Source organism: Pristiophorus japonicus, chromosome 14 (genome assembly GCF_044704955.1).
Source record: "Pristiophorus japonicus isolate sPriJap1 chromosome 14, sPriJap1.hap1, whole genome shotgun sequence".
In the NCBI taxonomy this organism is placed as follows: domain Eukaryota; kingdom Metazoa; phylum Chordata; class Chondrichthyes; family Pristiophoridae; genus Pristiophorus; species Pristiophorus japonicus.
The window spans coordinates 124,141,460-124,160,307 of record NC_091990.1 but is presented as its reverse complement, the minus strand read 5'-3'; the positions used below and the strand labels follow the sequence as shown (position 1 = coordinate 124,160,307).

The 18,848-nt window shown below is 45.8% G+C and overlaps 1 protein-coding gene across 1 annotated transcript in view; it reads right to left on the bottom strand.

Moving 5' to 3' along the window:
• The window catches only part of LOC139280083 (SH3 and multiple ankyrin repeat domains protein 2-like), a 1,053,009-nt gene that overhangs the window by 68,044 nt on the left and 966,117 nt on the right, over positions 1-18,848 (bottom strand). Inside the window, exon 18 of the mRNA XM_070899582.1 lies at positions 3,116-3,139. Within this exon, the coding sequence (XP_070755683.1) occupies positions 3,116-3,139 (24 nt within the window). The remainder of the gene's footprint in view (positions 1-3,115; positions 3,140-18,848) is intronic.

The following is an 18,848-nucleotide window of genomic DNA, read 5'->3' as shown; positions in this document are numbered from 1 at the left end:
TCTTAGGGTTTTCCTTAATTTTACTGGCCAAGAATTTCTCGTGCTCTCTCTTAGCATTCCTAACATCCTTTATCATTTTGCCTCTTAACTTTCTATATTCCTCTAAAGATTCTATAGTATTTAGCCGCTGGTATATGACATAAACGTCCCTTTTTTTCTTAATCCTCCCCTGTAAATCCCTAGACATCCAGGAGGCTCTAGAATTATTTTTCCCACCCTTTTTCTTTAAGGGAACATGTTTGGCCTGAGCCTTCTGGATCTCCTTCTTGAATGCCTCCCACTGTTCCGACACTGATTTACCCACAAGTAGCTGTTTCCAGTCCACTCCTTAACTTAGCAAAATTAGCTTTTCCCCAATTCAGAACTTTTATTCCAGCCCTATCCTTGTCCTTATCCATAACCAACTTGAATCTGACTGAATTATGGTACTGGCACCTAAGTGCTCTCCCACTAATACCCCTTCAACCTGCCCAGCTTCATTCCCCAAAACTAAATCCAACACCGCCCCCTCTCGTGTTGGGCTTGCTACATACTGGCTAAAAAAGTTCTCTTGAATGCATTTCAAGAATTCCGTCCCCTCTATACCCTTCAAAATAAATTTGTCCCAATCAATACTTGGATAGTTAAAATCCCCTACTATTACTACCCTATGGTTTTTGGACTTCATAGCAATTTACCTACATATTTGCTCCTCTGTCTCCCTCCTACTATTTGGAAGTCTATAATTCACGCCCAGCAGTGTGATCACCCCTTTTTTATTTTTCAATTCAACCCATATGGCCTCATTTGTTAACCCCTCTAACATATCATCCCTCCTCACCGCTATAATAGTTTCTTTAATCAATACTGCGACCCCCCCCCCCACTTTTTAACCCCCTCTCTATCTTGCCTAAAAATCCTGTAGTCAGGAATATTGATCTGCCAAACCTGCCCCTCGTTCAGTCATGTTTCTGTAATAATGTCATAGTCCCAAGTGTCTACCTGTGCTCTTAGCTCATCCGCCTTATTCGCTATACTCCTTGCATTAAAGTATATACCATTCAGCACAGGAAGACCTTCTTGCTTACTACATACTAAACCCTGTTTCCTCTGTCTTACAGATTTAATTTCTAGATTCTTGCTATCCAATTTCTGCTTTACTTCCTTCCCTTTTGAATTCGTTCTCAGGTGCCCATCCCCCTGCCAAGCTAGTTTAAACTCTCTCCAACAGCACTAGCAAAAGTCCCCACGAGGATATTGTTCTTGGTGCTGTTGAGGGGCAACCTGTCTGGTTTGTACAGGTCCCATCTCCCCCAGTAGCAGTCCCAATGCCTCAAGAATTTAAAGCCCTCCCTTTCTTAACTTGTCCCATTACCATCTCCTTTTGCCTTGCATCATCATCCCATTTGTCATTTAATCTCTTCTGCCTTCTACCCCATCACAGATCCCCCCCTTTTGTTCTTTCCTCCCCTCCCCACTTTTCCCACCCCTGCACTTGCATAAAAATCTGTTCCATCTCTAACTTCTTCCAGTTCTGACGAAGGTCATCGACCTGAAATATTAACTCGGTTTCTCTCTCCACAGATGCTGCCTGACTTGCTGAGTATTTCCAGCATGTTTTGTTTTTATTATAGAACAGCAGCCTGTGCTTCAGTGAAGCAGATAGCCAGGATAAATTTCACTATCAATCCAGGAAGATGGAGCAGTCATTTTCCATGAAATACGGGACCTAAACGCCACAAGTTCTATGCTTTACAAGACACTCAATTGGTACTGAAGGGTTGGAGTATTTGATCAAACAAGTTACATATTGAGCCCGAGTGTAATCATTTTCACCACACACAATGTGTCCTTCAATTTTTGCTAGCTGAGCACAAAACTAAATAAATAGATTTTGACCAAGGATCAAAAACATGCAGTGTGTAAGCCCAAATGACAGAAGATTCATCTGTTCAACTCGCCACAGGATAAATCATTCTAATGATGTTAAAGACCACTTATTTGGTCATTCATTTGGATTTGTGTGTTCCTTGGCACAGTACAACATCTGTTGGGGGGAATTGGGATTACAATCCTGAGCACCTGGAGCCTGCGAGCTTAGCCTGGTTCACAACATGTAGCAAGTTTCAATTCTCAGCCACCCACACCTTTGGCTCTTCGGCCATTTGATCTGAAGAAAACCATTGGGAAACGGTATGTCGACGACTTTAAGACTGAGTTGAGGAAACATTTCTTCACTCAGAATCTTTGGAATTCTCTATCCCAGAGGGCTGTGGAGGCTCAGTCGTTGAGCATATTGTAGCCTGAGATAGACTTTTGGACATTAAGTGAATCAAGGGATATGGGGATAGTGCGGGAAAGTGAAGCTGAGGTAGAAGATCAGCCATGAACTTATTGAATAGCGGAGCAGCCTCGATGGGCCGAATGGCATACTCCTGCTCCTATTTCTTATGTTCTTATGTCTGTGATACTGTGGAGCATTGCAAGATTCAAGAACAAATCGTATACTAAACTGACACTGGTGTAGAACGACACTTTAGTAAAATATTATTTCCTGTAAACGGGGGAAAATGCAAAAAGTTGTGTCAATTAAGGGGGACACAGGGTAGATCATAATTTTTCAGGGAAAACTTAAAAATAACTTTTCAAATAATGAATAATTCACTGCAATATATAGTTGTAAAATTGTATTTACAGCAACTTACATTTCAAAAGTACCCTTAACAAAGGTAAAACACCCCAAGGCGCGAAAAGGAGATATTGGGACAGGTGACCAAAAGCTTAGTCAAAGTGGTAGGTTTTAAGGAGCGACTTAAAGCAGGAGAGAGAGAGAGAGAGAGGCGGAGAGGTTTAAGGAGGGATTCCAGAGATTAGGGCCCAGGCAGCAGAGGCCACAGACACCAATAGTGGAGCGATAGAAATCAGGGGGTGTGCAAGAGGCCAGAATTGGAGCTCAGATCTCGGAGGGTTGCAGGGCCGGAGGAAGTTACAGCAATAGGGAGGGGCGAGGCCATGGAACGATTTGAACACACGTGTATCAGTTTTAAAATACAGACAAGTGAAAGTAATGACAACCGTGGCTAATTCTTTATCTGATATAATTAGAGCACAGCATTTTCTGATTTCATTTACTTACCGCTCCTCTTTTTCCGTAAAGTAGCTTGGAAGTAAAAAAAACAAGCAAATAGGTTTTTAATGATTTTAATTCCGTAGGGAGGCTCAAAGGCCCGACATCGATTTTTTTTCCGCAATTTTAAATTAGCTTTATGTTAATAGAGACTCGGCTCAGGGATTTGCTTGGACCTGCTCCCGTTCCGCTACCGTGACTTCACCTGACGTGCGGTGGAAACAGTGTGTACAAATCGGGATTCCGACGCATTTCTGCCGAGGTCACGGCAGAGCAGAGGGAGCCACTCTGTCCAAATTCCCAGCCACATTAACAACTGGGACTCTTTGCACAAACATCCTTTACTGATATAATATCTGGGAAGGAATAATCACGATGGCATCAGGGTGGTTAGCAAATCATGCCAATTTGTCTTTACAATACTTCGAAGTCTGGTTGTTACAGCTCAGTGTCTCTTTCTCACACACATGACTTACGTTCACAGCAAGAACTCAGGCTCAGAATTCCCTCGCAATTTACGGTGTAACAACGGCCTAAGAGCCATGTTTTTTCCCCCGACGGGATTTGCAGGCAAGTGACGTATGCTGGTTATATGGCAGAGCCTCGTTACTCATGTACTTCCTCCATCATTTGCGTTACTTCCCGGGTTAGGTCCACTGATAATCTCCACTTCGCTCATTAACATAGCTCTGCCCATGCTCCCTCCGCGACCCCCAATGCACAAGACCAGAGAGCACAAGTTTCCTGCTCTTACTCCCGTTCTGACCAAGCGTAAACTTACAGCAATCTTTAAGTGCTGACCCATCCACCTCCATGGCACGAACCTGGTATTGCAGTACTTCCAGGAACGGTGCAGTGGCTCTAGGCCTTTTGGCTAAGAGCATTGGCGCAGAGTGATCCTTGGCATGTGCAAGGTGACCTCTGGCGTTTGTGATTTGACAAAGAATTGGAACGATTGGCTACGAATTAATCAAAAAAAAAAAATCTTTAAGTGCAGCAGGACACGAAGTCACGATTTCTGGTGGTTTATAACGATTATTTTTTTAATACCGGCATTGTATTTTTAAATGCTATTTTATTTTTAAAAAATGACATCAAGATCTGTTTTATTGAGAGAAAAGCTTCCACAACTGTATTTTCATAAATATATTGTGCTAAATGTGCAGAAAGTGATGGCTTCAACTTTAAATTTTCATAACATCAATAAGATAAAGAGGGAATTAAGAAAGGAGGATGCATGTTCCATGCATTTCTGGGGTCCCAATTCTTTACACTGATTTCTGCTCGTTTTACATCCATTTTTACATTCCCGTGTAATACCACAACGATGGACCACAGCATACAGGCTAAAACAGATTGCTTTACATTCACAGATACTAGGGGGTCAAAATTCCGTTTCTTACTTCAACCGTTACCGTCGGCAGGAGGTGGCTAATGGACGGCAAAGTCCGACTGTCGGTGGTAAGCGCCGTCCATGACTCCGGAGAAATTCAGTTGGGTCTTTGGTGGAGGCGCCAAGAGCCCTCTAATGCCACCTGCATGGTGATGTCATCCAGCATGCAATGCCCCCTTGTGGCCGCTCTCGTGATATTTGGTCTCCACAGCGGCCTTACTGGCAGGCGTTCTTACAGCCTGAACAAAGTGGTGAGTACATAGCGGATCTCGGGCGGAATTGTCCAGGGAGTAAGGTAAGTTTTTTTCTTTATTTATTTCTGCATATTTTCATCAGTTGTAACAGTGGGGAAGCGTGTGTGGGGGTCGGAGAAGTTTTCGTTTTTTTTTTCTTCCCGTTTCTTCAACAGACATGTTGAGAGATTGAATAGGCCTCCTGAGCTCTCGCCCCATTGATGGATGAGTATGCAACGCCACTTTTAGTGCTGCTCTCTCATCGTTGGCTGTAAAAACTGAATGTGACAGTTGGAGTCTGCACCTAACGCCTGCCGATAAAATCAGCACTCAGGCGGTGACACCGCCTCAAAAATGGCGGTAGCGAATTTTGACCCCTAGATGCTGCATTACTAACCAGAATAAAGCAGGTGAAAACCAGGAAGACCTAGTGAAAAGCTGTTCTGCCCGGTTAAAGAAACTCTGGCCACCAATAGTGGGAAACCCCTGCTACAGAAGCCTGCAATCAAAGAACAAGTGAATATAGCGGAAGAGATCTGAATACCATAGGATTCTAAGCTCAGAAGAGCAAATACACGGTACAACATTGTGGGCCACTTGGAACTATACTAAAATCACTTGTGCAATAGAAACTATCCAGGTTCACTAATGTTAGACTGATAGTCTGGAGCTTTTCACTCAATAGCCTTCTGGGCACATGGAGAAATTTGACAACATGTTGACTCTTTTGGATTGTTTATTTGGTTGCTATAATATTGTCGCATGGTTTAGCATGAGCATGCTCAGTTCGCTCTTCTCATGGACTAGCAACTCATTGTGTCTCTGCCCTTCAGTTGTTCTACCCACATGTGTTACATTTGGGTGAGGATGGGATCGCTAAGCTGTTTTTAGGGATCATGGAAGGACACAGTGCTCAACCTTCGAGTGGACAAGTGTAAGATGAATTTCTGACAACTAAACTGAATTTTTGAGATGTTTTACTGTTAATGTTCTGGCAGAATCATCTGTGCTTCGCCTTCATGTGTATGTATACAGCAACAGCAGCATTGATTCTCACAGGGACACAGGTAGCGTTCTGAGTCACTGTTCAACGGGATCGGGACAAATCATGGCCGCACCTATGGGATTCATCAGATGCCTCGGCATGTATGACCGAGCTCAGGAACCATTCAGTTCTTACAATGAGTGGATGGAGATGATTTTAGGGCCAATAACATTATTGAGCTCAAAATAAGGTAATTCGTGAATGGAAATAAGCCACTCTTTTAACAGAGAGACAGATGTCTACGGAACATTGGCAAACCTACTCGGGCCAGGGAAAGTGAATGATGCGTTGTTTGAGGACATGAGAGACTCTTGAGGACCATTTTGACCCAAAGCCATTAGAAATAGCAGAGAGTTATAAGTTTGGTACCAGAAACTAAAAACAAAGTGAAACCATCAGTGAGTACATTGTAGCTCTTAAGAACCTGTAACTTCGGCACATTTTTGGATTGTGTGTTGAGAGAGAAGTTTGTGAGAGGGCTGGTGGATGAGCGCGCACATTCCAAGTTATTGAACACTCCTAACCTAACACTTAACATAGCATACAAAATTGTCCTATCTGTGGAGATAGTGTTTAAGAATGCTAGGGCGTTCTGTTCCACTCAAGTGACTATTGCAGCTGAGGTCTACAGTCATAAAGCCATCGCCAAATCTAAAGCTGTGAAACCGAGTCAAAAGCCTGTCGGTGAGAGCAGTTCAGTGAATTGTTATCGCTGCAATGGAAATCACTCCACAGATCTGCCAATACAGAAATGCGAAGTGTTTTCACTGCCAGAAGCAAGGCCATATTTCAACAGAACTACTCCATCCAACTGGCCATACCATGATGAAGAGGAGATCGAGAGCACAATTGCATCTTGTTCAACTGAATTTGGCCTCAATTGTGAAACAGAAACAGTTGAGTCAGAAATGTTATTATGACAGTTATCAGAAGAAATGCATATCAAACAAAACGAGTGTGTTGGTGTTCTCAGTCCCCTGGGAGTTGAGTTCACACAAGTGGGATGTAGGAACCATAGTCGAGGCTGGTGGAACCAAGAGATATTTGAAATGGGTGACAACATCCAAAGTGTTCATGTCGATCAAGTGATCTGTGCTAGAGATGGACCAAGACGTGATCTTGAACCACTTGATTATGAACACATACATGCGTCTGACCCAATTCAGACTTCAGTAACTGCAGTACCAGCTTCAAACTGTCATGTATCTTACATTATTATATATAACTGTATCCTAACAAGCTATACATGACTGTAATAAGATATGACCTGTAACCACCAGCATACCTTACCACCAGGGGTGCACTTGCAAGAGACAGGTATATAAGGGCAGGTCTCAGGCAAGTGCAGAATTCCAGAGCTGTGAAATAAAGGTGCAGGTCCAGAGTGACCTTGACCTTGACTTCACTACATGCCTCGTGTGAATCTGTACTGAGGGGACAGGACTTTACACAAACAATTCTGCGATAGAAACAGGATCATCTTTGAGTTCGGAACCAAAACAAAACAGCCCCAAAATTGGTTCAATATAAAACTGTATGCAAGGGGATCAGGAAAGCTCCACAAACCTGTTGTTAAACTGGATTTGTCGTTCATTTGTAGGATTTGTAGTTCATTTAAAAGAAAAAAAGCCAGAAGTTTGTGTTATGTGTATATGTAATGCTGGGAAAGGTGGAACCAAAGTTTTGTTGTATTTGAGAGGGCAATTTTAATGGGGAAAATAGAGTAATGTATTATCACATGGTTGTCACATGGTTTAGTATGAGCATGCTCAGTTCGCTCTGGCCTAATAAACAGGTGCATGGACTGGCAACTCATTGTGTCTCTCTGTCCTTCATTTGTTCTATCCACATATATTACAGTTGCCTTTCTTAAGAAATTATATTAGAGACAGTCCCTTTATTGCATGGGGTCCATTGAAGGGAGCTCCCTCAATTGGCAAAAGCCAGTGAGAGTGGGGCAACGATGGGCAAAAACAAAGGGGGTTACATTACTTTGCGTGTTGGACCTAACATCATCACTAAGTGTGCACTGACACGGAGTATTTGTTGTGTTCGCCTTCATTGCTGCCAGAACTGAATGGATTTAACATCCTTTGATGCAATGACTGGTATTAACAGATGTTTAGCTCATTGAAGACAAATGTAGTACTTGCATCATGCTCATCTTCCAGCCCAAACTGACTTAATAATGCCCGTTATAAACTGGTGCTAAGACAGTGGAGGAAGTTGGCAAGAGTCCAACCTACAGCAGAACAGGAGACATTGTACAGAGCGACTCAGTTGTTTCATTCTGTGCAGAGGCCTCAGCAAGTGTTACCTTGCTGGAGGAGGTGACGAATGATTCACTGAAGATGGTCGTAAGATCTGTGGCCAGGGAGAAAGACTGCCAGGATTCATTCACACTCCATATCGAACGTCGACTGCCAGTATACAAGCCAACTCAGCCTCAGCGAGCAGCAAGGTATGTGGAGGCTGCAACATACCAAAAAATCATTGATGAATTATGCCATCTCCTGGAACTAGACCTGGTACCAAGGTGTTATATATGTGGACTTGTATTTACTCTGTACAGCCGCCAGAGGGTTCATCCCTTGGGAGGACAGGTATTTAAGGAGGCTTCACAGGTTGGAGAGGCACTCTGGAGACCTGCAATAAAAGACTACGGTCACATTTTACTTTGAGCTCACAGTATTCAGTCTGACTCTTTCTCCATACACAACAACTGGCGACGAGATACAGATAGCGAACCCAAAGATGCAGAGAGCAGTGGGCACCCTGGAGAAATTTTCAGATGATTGAGATGATTGGGAAACTTTTGTGGAGCGAATCGACCAATACTTCATGGCCAAGGAGCTAGATGGGGAAGAGAGCGCTGCCAAACGAAGGGTGATCCTCCTCACTGTTTATGGGGCACCTATGTATGGCCTCATGAAGAGTCTGCTCACTCCAGCGAAACCCATGGAGAAATCATACAACGATTTGTGCACACTGAGGTCCAAGAGCATTTGAACCCGAAGGAAAGCGTTCTGATGGCGAGGTACCGGTTCTACACCTACAAAAGGTCTGAAGGCCCAGGAAGTGGCGAGTTATGTCGCTGAGCTAAGATGCCTTGCAGGACATTGCGAATTTGAAGGATATTTGGAGCACATGCTCAGAGACTTTTTCATACTTGGCATTGGCCACGAAACCATACTTTGCAAACTTTTGACTGTAGATACCCCAACTTTGCGTAAGGCCATAGCGATAGCCCAGGTGTTCATTGCCACCAGTGACAATACTAAGCAAATCTCTCAGCACACAAGTGCTGCTACAAGTACTGCGAACAAAGTGATGTTTTTGAATCGTACTGGGCAGGTCACACATACCTGCAGCTGCACGCCCGCAGATGACTCAGAGTCCACCATCAAGGGTGATGAATGTTAGGCCATTAACACCTTGTTGGCGCTGCGGTGGAGATCATTGTTTCCATTCATGCCAATTCAAAGAGTACATTTGCAAGGGCTGTGGAACAATGGGACACCTCCAACGAGTGTGCAGGCGAGCTGCAAAGCCTGCTAAGCTCTGCAAACCACCATGTTGCAGAGGAGAACAGATCCACGGAGGATCACGATGAACCAGAGCCTCAGATAGAGGAGGCAGAGGTAAATGGGGTGCACACATTCACCACGAATTGTCCCCCGATAATGCTGAATGTTGAACTAAATGGACTTGCGGTGTCAATAGAGCTGGACACGGGCGCAAGCCAGTCCATCATGGGCAAAAAGACTTACGAAAGGTTGTGGTGCAACAAGGCCTCAAGGTCAGTCTTAACTCCATTTCGCATGAAACTAAGAATTTACACGAAAGAACTGATTCCTGTAATCGGCAGTGCTACCGCAAAGGTCTTCTACGATGGTTCGGTGCACAAGCTACCACTCTGGGTGGTTCCGGGCGATGGTCCCACGCTGCTTGGCAGGAGCTGGCTGGGAAAGATACGCTGGAACTGGGACAATGTCCGAGCGCTATCGCCCGCTGATGACACTCCGTGTGCCCAGGTCTTAAACAAATTTCCTTCGCTGTTCGAACCAGGCATCGGGAAATTCCAAGGAGCAAAAGTGCAGATCCACCTAATTCCGGGGGCGCAACCCATCCATCACAAGGCGAGAGCAGCACAGTACATGATGAGAGAGAGGATAGAGATCGAGCGACACCGGCTGCAAAGAGAGGGCATAATTTCACCGATCGAGTTCAGCGAGTGGGCCAGTCCTATTGTCCCAGTCCTCAAGGGAGATGGCACTGTCAGAATCTGTGGCGATTACAAAGTAACTATCAACCGTTTCTCCCTGCAGGACCGATACCCACTACCAAAGTCCGACGACCTCTTTGCAACGCTGGCGGTGTTGTGTACGCATGCCTGTTCACTGTGTGATGTCTGTAACACTGTCATGCAACAATGAATGTAACCTTGTACTGTACACACCTTACCGGTACACTAGAGGGTGCAGTTGCTGGAGACCCAGGGATTGTCTGCACACGGCAGGTAACCCAGTATAAAAAGGAACACACAGCTTGTTGTCTGCACTCAGGAGCTGCTAATAAAGGACTGCAGGTCTACACAGTTTAAGTACCATACCCTGCCTCATTACTAAAGGTGCCTACATACACTACAACTGGTGACGGGAATACGGGATCACGAACTACACGCTCAACATGTCTAACCTCAGCAACTTTCAGCATTTTACAGAGGGGGAAGATTGGGATGCTTTTGTGGAAAGATTGGAACACTTCTTTATAGTCAACGACCTGGACGGGGGCAACCCAGCCACTACCAATGGCAACCTGCACCAGACCAGCACTACAGCCCCTGGCCACCAGGGCCAACACCAGAAGCATGAGGCCAATACCCTCCAGCTTCCCTGGCAAACCCTGGGATGACCTGACCCTCATCCCCATTGGTGGACAAGGAGCCCACCCAGTCTTGTGGCCCTGCCCACCACCCCACAACTATCCACATCACAGTGTATACACACCACCCACTGCTGCCGTGGCTACCTCCCCGAGGGATCCCACAACAGTGACACCCACTTGGTTTGTGTGTGAGGGAGGGGAAACGTACGAGGCCAGCCTCAAGCACAGGTGTCACACCTGGCAACCACACAACCCTCACCACAACCTCACATAGCCCACCACTGATCACCTCCCCATGTCATGACAACTAGGATATGAAAAATGCTCAGGGGGGAGTATTGTTGTGTAGGTATGCCTGTTCACTGTGTGATGTTTGTAACACTGTCATGCAACATTGAATGTACCTTGTATGGTACACACCTTACCGGTACACTAGAGGGTGCTGTTGCTGGAGACCCAGGGGTTGCCTGCACACGGTAGGTAACCCAGTATAAAAAGGAACACACAGCTTGTTGTCTGCACTCAGGAGCTGCTAATAAAGGACTGCAGGTCTGCACAGTTTAAGTACCATACCCTGCCTCATGGAGTCATTATTAAAGGTGCCTACATACACTACAGGCGGGAGGAAAGATGTTCACGAAGCTGGATCTGACTTCAGCCTACATGACGCAGGAACTGAAGGAATCATCGAAGGCCCTCACCCGCATCAACACGCACAAAAGTCTTTTTGTTTATTACAGATGCCATTTTGGAATCCGATCAGCGGCGGCGATATTCCAGAGAAACATGGAAAGTTTACTGAAGTCGATCCCACACACTGTAGTCTTCCAGGGCGACATCTTGGTCACAGGTCGGAACACAGTAGATCACTTGCAGAATCTGGAGGAGGTTCTTAGTCGACTCAACCGCGTGGGGCTCAGTTTAAATCGCTCGAAGTGCATTCTTCTGGCGCCTGATGTGGAGTTCTTGGGAAGGAGGATTGCGGCGGATGGCATCAGGCCCAACAACGTGAAGGCAGAGGCAATTGAGAATGCACCGAGGCCACAAAACGTGACGGAACTGCGGTTGTTTCTGGGACTCTAGTAACTTCTTACCGGGTCTCAGCACATTGCTAGAACCACTACATGTCTTACTATGAAAAGGGGGCAAATGGGTTTGGGGCAAAAGCCAAGAAAATGCCTTTGTAAAAGCATGAAAATTGTTATGTTCAAACAAATTGCTCGTGTTGTATGATCTATGTAAGCCTTTGGTACTAGCATGCGATGCATGGTCATATGGCGTCGGGTGTGTATTACAACAAGCTAATGATTTTGGGAAGCTGTAAACGTTTGCTTGTGCATCCAGGAGTCTGTCTAGGGCTGAGAGCCTACAGCGTGATTGAAAAATAAGCGTTAGCATGTGTCTATGGGGTAAACAGAATGCATCAATACCTGTGTGGGCTAAAATTCGAATTGGAAACTGACCATAAGCCACTTATATCCCTGGATCTGACTTCAGCCTACATGACGCAGGAACTGAAGGAATCATCGAAGGCCCTCACCCGCATCAACACGCACAAAAGTCTTTTTGTTTATTACAGATGCCCGTTTGGAATCCGATCAGCGGCGGCAATATTCCGAGAGTAAAGGGATAAATACCAACGCATCGGCCCGCATCCAGAGATGGGCGCTCACGTTGTCCGCATACAACTACGCCATCCGCCACAGGCCAGGCACAGAAAACTGCACCGATGCTCTCAGTAGGCTGCCATTGCCCACCACGGGCGTGGAAATGGTGCAGCCCGCAGATCTAGCCATGGTTATGGAAGCATTTGAGAGTGAGCATTCACCCATCACTGCGCTTCAGATCAAAACCTGGACAACCCAGGACCCCTTATTATCTCGAGTCAAAAGCTGTGTGCTTCATGGGAGCTGGTCCAGTGTTCCAGTGGAAATGCAGGATGAGATAAAGCCGTTCCAGCGGTGCAAAGATGAAATGTCTATACAGGCAGACTGCCTTCTGTGGAGCAATCGAGTAGTGTTCCCCAAGAAGGGCAGAGACACCTTCATCAATGACCTCCACAGTACCCACCAGGCATCGTAATGATGAAAGCAATAGCCAGATCCCATGTGTGGTGGCCCGGTATCGATGCGGACTTAGAGTCCTGCGTTCACAGATGTAATACATGCTCGCAGTTAAGCAATGTACCCAGGGAGGCGTCGTTAAGTTTATGGTCTTGGCCCTCCAAAACGTGGTCTAGGGTACACGTCGACTATGCAGGCCCGTTCTTGGGTAAAATGTTCCTTGTGGTTGTAGACACGTACTCCAAGTGGATTGAATGTGAGATAATGTCGGCTAGCATGTCCGCTGCCACTACTGAAAGCCTGCGGGCCATGTTTGCCACTCACAGCTTACCCGATGTCCTGGTGAGTGACAACGGGCCATGTTTTACCAGTGCTGAGTTCAAAGAATTCATGACCCGTAACGGGATCAAACATGTCACATCTGCCCCGTTTAAACCAGCGTCCAATGGACAGGCAGAGAGAGCAGTGCAAACCATCAAGCAAGGCTTGAAGAGGGTAACTGAAGGCTCACTGCAGACTCGCCTATCCCGAGTCTTGCTTAGCTACCTCTCGAGACCCCACTCACTCACTGGGATCCCACCTGCTGAACTGCTCGTGAAAAGAGCACTTAAGACAAGGCTCTCGTTAGTTCACCCTGATCTACATGAACAAGTAGAGAGCAGACGGCTTCAACAAAGTACATACCATGACAGCGCAAATGTGTCACGTGAGATTGAAATCAATGATCCTGTATTTGTATTAAATTATGGACAAGGTCCTAAGTAGCTTCCCGACACTGTCGTGGCCAAAGAGGTGAGCAGGCTGTTTCGGATCAAACTTTCAAATGGACTAATTCACTGGAAACACTTGGACCAAATCAAACTCAGATTCATAGACTATCCTGAACAACCCACCTTGGACCCTACCTTTTATGATCCCCCAACATACACACCAGTGGCAACTGGCACCACGGTTGACCACAAAGCAAAACCCATCATCCACAGCAGCCCTGCAAGACCCAACACACCAGGCAGCCCAGCAAGGCCAGCTGCACAGTAGCCCAGCGAGGGCCCGACAAATGATTCAACAACACCAGCCTTCATACCGAGACGATCAACCAGGGCAAGAAGGGCCCCAGATCGACTCGCATTGTAAATAGTTACACTATTGACTTTGGGCGGGGGCGGAGTGTTGTTATATATGTAAACTTGTATTTACTCTGTACAGCCACCAGAGGGCTCATCCCCTGGAGTCCCAAGGGATCCCATAATCCCTTGGGAGCACAGGTATTTAAGGAGGCTTCACAGGTTGGAGAGGCACTCTGGAGACCTGCAATAAAAGACTAAGGTCACACTTTACTTTGAGTTCACAGTATTCAGTCTGACTCTTTCTCCATACACAACACAAGGAGCAACATCAGGATCACACTGTCACCACCGATACAAGTGACAAGAGTACTCAACTCGTTTGCCACAGATTTTATTCCTTCAAGCGAGAGTTGGACCGGTTTCTGGTTGGGGCGGCCATCACCTCTTACAAAAGGTAGGTACTTCAGGGCCAGAGTGATCTCCTGGACTAGTTTCAATTGCCTAGATGGGTCAGAGAGGAACTTCCCAGATTTTATCCCCCTAAATTGACCTGGGTTTTGAATCTGGTTTTTTGCCTCTCCCTGGAGTTCACATGGTTTTGGTTGGGGAGTGTATATATCGTGATGCACAAAGTATCGCAATTGTGTGGGACATGCTGGATAAAACAGAGGGTCTTTAACTGTCCACCAACCTATTTCAACATGCAGCGAATATAATGGCTCTGAAATTGCGGTCGGAAGCTTCCCACGGGCGGATGCATTCCACCACAAAAATATTTACGAATGTACCTGGTGGTCTCGGAGGAACGCAGACCTTCATGCGCAGACCAGCATAGGGGACCACATGTTCCAGGAGCGTTTGTGCAGCCTGGGATCACATGGGCCAGACCAGCCAATGAAAATAGCGTATCCCCATTCACAGTAATGGTGAGTTCCGTTTGTACGGAGATCACCATTTCTATGAATGGGGATACCCCAAAGACACAAACATTTTAAATAAATAAAAAAAACACATCACATATTTAAAATTAATTGAAATTCAAGTTAATGAAATGTTTCAGAGAACATTTTTTTTTAATAGATTTTTATATGTTTTGATAGGAGTAAAAATAAAGTTATCTTAATGGACAGGGTTTTAATATATAAAAATTATTGATAACATTTTTCTATCTTTTAAAACTCTTAAGCTGGTAGGCCACACGCTTGCTTTTACCAAGCGTAAGAGTTTGAAGGACATTCGCAGGGCAGGAGTGGGGCAAATAGCCCAAATCTCCACCCGCAAAGGCCCTTCTCCTGGGGATGTGTTGGAACTGTCAAAAGACATTTTGACAGATCACAAGGGCTGGTTCTTGCTGCATGCGCATCGTGCGCCTAAACCCAGAACTTGCAAGGCCTCTTCGGGCGCGAGAGGCCGCAATTTACGGCCATTAAAATCTGCACCAGCTTGCAGCAACAGGAGGGGTTGTGAAAGATGTGCCATTCCTGGGTTACAAGGTGCTATCGACTGCAACCACTTGCTGTTGAACATCCCATGGCATTCATCAACAGGAAGGGATCCTAATTGAACATCAAAATATCTGTGACCACCATCGAACAGTTATGCGTGTGAATGGATGATTTGCTGGATGTGTCTTGAGGCCTGTAGCTTAAAGGAACAATGGGTTCCTCTCTTGCTGCCGGATGAAAACTAACTGAGCCAGTTGGATCCTTGGAGATATGGGTTACTTGTTCCAAACATAAATTTCCCAGCCCAGACAGGCGCTGAGCACACAATGGAACACATAATGAAGACAGTAAAGGACACTCAGTACTGCAGGGGGATTATAAACTGTACATCAGGCAGTAAGGTTAGGTGCAAATACAATCTATTGTACATCGCTCATTGTACAGTACTGCTACACATTTCTGCAGTGAGCAGCAGTGCCCTAGTTTCAGCACACGGTAGCAATCTCTGCTACTGAAAGCAGCAATGTCACTAAAAAAGAAAATAATTCCCAGCATTTTTGCAACCCATTTGCAATTCGTTGCTGGGCATAAGCTAGTATGCTTTCTCCAGCTGTTCCATCTCCTTTTGTGCGACTTGCACAGGTCTGAGGATAGAATGCCACAGATCTATGTCTGAAGATCGGACACTGCAATGCAAGCCATTAATCATATAGCAAAAGGTTGGAAAGAATTAAATTATCAGTAGAGCATGTAGTTATCCAGGTGGGGCATGGTGAACATTTTAAAATGATTCAGAATTACTCTACACAATAATGTTGGGACAGTCAGCCTTCACCTGTCATCCATTTAATTGCCAGGAAAACTCACTGCTTGAAGACCATTCCTGCAGCACTGATTTTTATACAGTTGCTCTCACAGACCAAAGATAGGGGGGGCCAAAATGACACTGCCCGAAACGCACCCCATTTCGATGGTTTTTACCGGCGCGGTGTATGAGGTGGCCTCTTGAGCGATATTCCGCCCTTTGGGTTTTTTTTCCAGGCGGACGGGAAATCGCTCTTAATGGGGGTGGAAGTGGGGAAATGAGTGCACCTGAGGGGCGGAATTTGGGAGGGAAGTGTAGTCACCGCCACGATGACGTCATCACAGCGCCGCATTACCATGGATCTCCCCCTCACTTAAAGGGGAGAGCTTCTGTGATTCTTTAACTTCGGCCCACTGCGCCACCAGGGAGGGTTCCAGCCAGGCCAGCAGCTTGGCACCCAAGGTGGCATGGGAGGGGGGGGGGGGGGGCAGGCTGCCTGGCTGAACCCGGGGAATAACTGACGATCCGACATAGCAGTCAGCTGAAAAAAAACATGGCGGCAGTGACAGTAGGTCCTCCCCTTTAAGGGGAGCCGTACCACCAGTGCAGAAGGCCACAGCCTCACTGGCACTGGACCACTGGGGAAAAAGCAGGTTTTGGCACCACTGGGTAAATTGAAGATTTTCAGAGTGGTATTTCGCTGTCGGGTCGGTTGTGCGGGGTGGGGGGGTGGGTAGATCGGCGGTGTGCACGGTGATGATGCATTTAGCACAGACTGGCAGCAATGGAGCAGGGGTTGGTGGTTTGTGGGGGGGGGGGGGCAGGGGGGAAGAGCAGGTCACTGCTGGGATACCAAAGCAGTGCAATTTTGATAATGGCGGTCATAACACGAAAAGTCGGCGGCCATTGCACTCCGCAGCGTGGCCGCCGATTGCCGGGGTTCAGAGGCCTTAAGGAAACGGGCAATTTCGGCCCTTGGGAAGCTACAAGTCTAGTTACTGTTAGCAGTCAACCTCCTTCCTCCTCTGGTGCACAACAACACGTTTCGTAAGCATGAAACATTCCGTAGTGTAGTATACGGAACAGACTGCATTGATATAGTGCAAGTGATCAGCCTAACTGAATACTAAGCCCTCCGAAGAAATGCTGCAAACCATGCTCCTTTATACACCATATTTTGCCAACAAAAGTAAAGCCATAGATAAGACTGTATGACGTATCAGTTTCCAAATCCTTTGAAAACAGACTATTCATGTAAACATTTGTAGATATACGGCACAGAAACAGGCCATTCGACCCAACCAGTCCATGCCGGCGTTTATGCTCCACTCAAGCCTCTTCTCGTCTTTCCTCCTCAAAATCTATCAGCATAACCCTCTATACCTTTTTCCCTCATATGCTTGCCTAACCTCCCCATAAATGTATTAATACGATTCGCTTCAACTACTCCCTATGGTAGCGAGTTCCACATTCTCACCACTCTTCTGAATTCCCTATTGGATTTCTTGATGACTATCTTATATTGACGGGCTCTAGTTATGCTCTTCCGCACAAGTGGAAACATTCTCTCTGTATCCACTCTATCAGCAAATAATCAGGATGGCAAATGGAATGTTGGCCTTTATTGCAAGGGGGATAGAGTATAAAAGCAGAGAAGTCCTGCTACAACTGTACCAGGGTATTGGTGAGGCCACACCTGGAGTACTGCATGTAGTTTTGATCTCCGTATTTAAGGAAGGATATACTTGCATTAGAGACGAGATCTGAGGAGGCTGGTCATTGAATATATTTAAGGCAGAGATAGATAGATTTTTAAGCGATAAGGGAGTAAAAGATTATGGGGAGCGGGCAGGGAAGTGGAGCTGAATCCATGATCAGGTCAGCCATGATCTTATTAAATGGCAGAGCAGGCTCGAGGGGCCAAATGGCCTACTCCTGTTCCTATTTTTTATGTTCTTATCAAAACCTTTCATGACTTTAAAGTCCTCTATTAGGTCACCCCTCAGCCTTCTTTTTTCAAGAGGAACGAGACCCAGCCTGTTCATCCCATCCTGATTATGTATACCCTTGTAATTGTTTACCTCAAAGCTACTTTCCCTAAACAAGACTTCCTGATGCAACTATCCTTAAACTCTTAGAATAAGCTTTATCAACCATCATCTTTCTACGCAGTAGCCATGTTTTATTACACTAGCTATAAACACTTGAAAGACTTGCATTTATATAGCGCCTTTCACGACCACCGGACATCTCAAAGCTTTATACATTACTTTTGGAGTGTAGTCCCTGTTGTAATGTGAGAAACACGGCAGCCAATTTGCACACAGCAAGCTCCCACAAACTGCAATGTGATAATGACCAGATAATCTGTTTTTGCTATATTGATTGAGGGATAAATATTGGTCAGGACACCAGCGATAATTCCCCTGCTCTTCTTCGAAATAGTGCTATGGGATCTTTTACGTGCACCTGAGGGGGCAGACGGGCCTGGTTTAACGTCTCATCCGAAAGACGACACCTCTGACAGTGCAGCACTCCCTCAGCACTTCACTGGAGTGTCAGCCTAGATTTATGTACTCAAGTTCCTGGAGTGGGACTTGAACCCACAATCTTCAGAGGCGAGTGTGATGCCCACAGCTGACACTGATTATTACTAACACTTATTTCCTTACATAAGCACTTTTCACATCAGAAGGCTAGATACGCATTCCTCTCACGTTAATTTAAAGTCATCCTGTTTATATGGATAGCCTGTTGCTCCAAGGTACAAAAAAGCTCGACTGTTAACCTCAACTCGCCAAGAT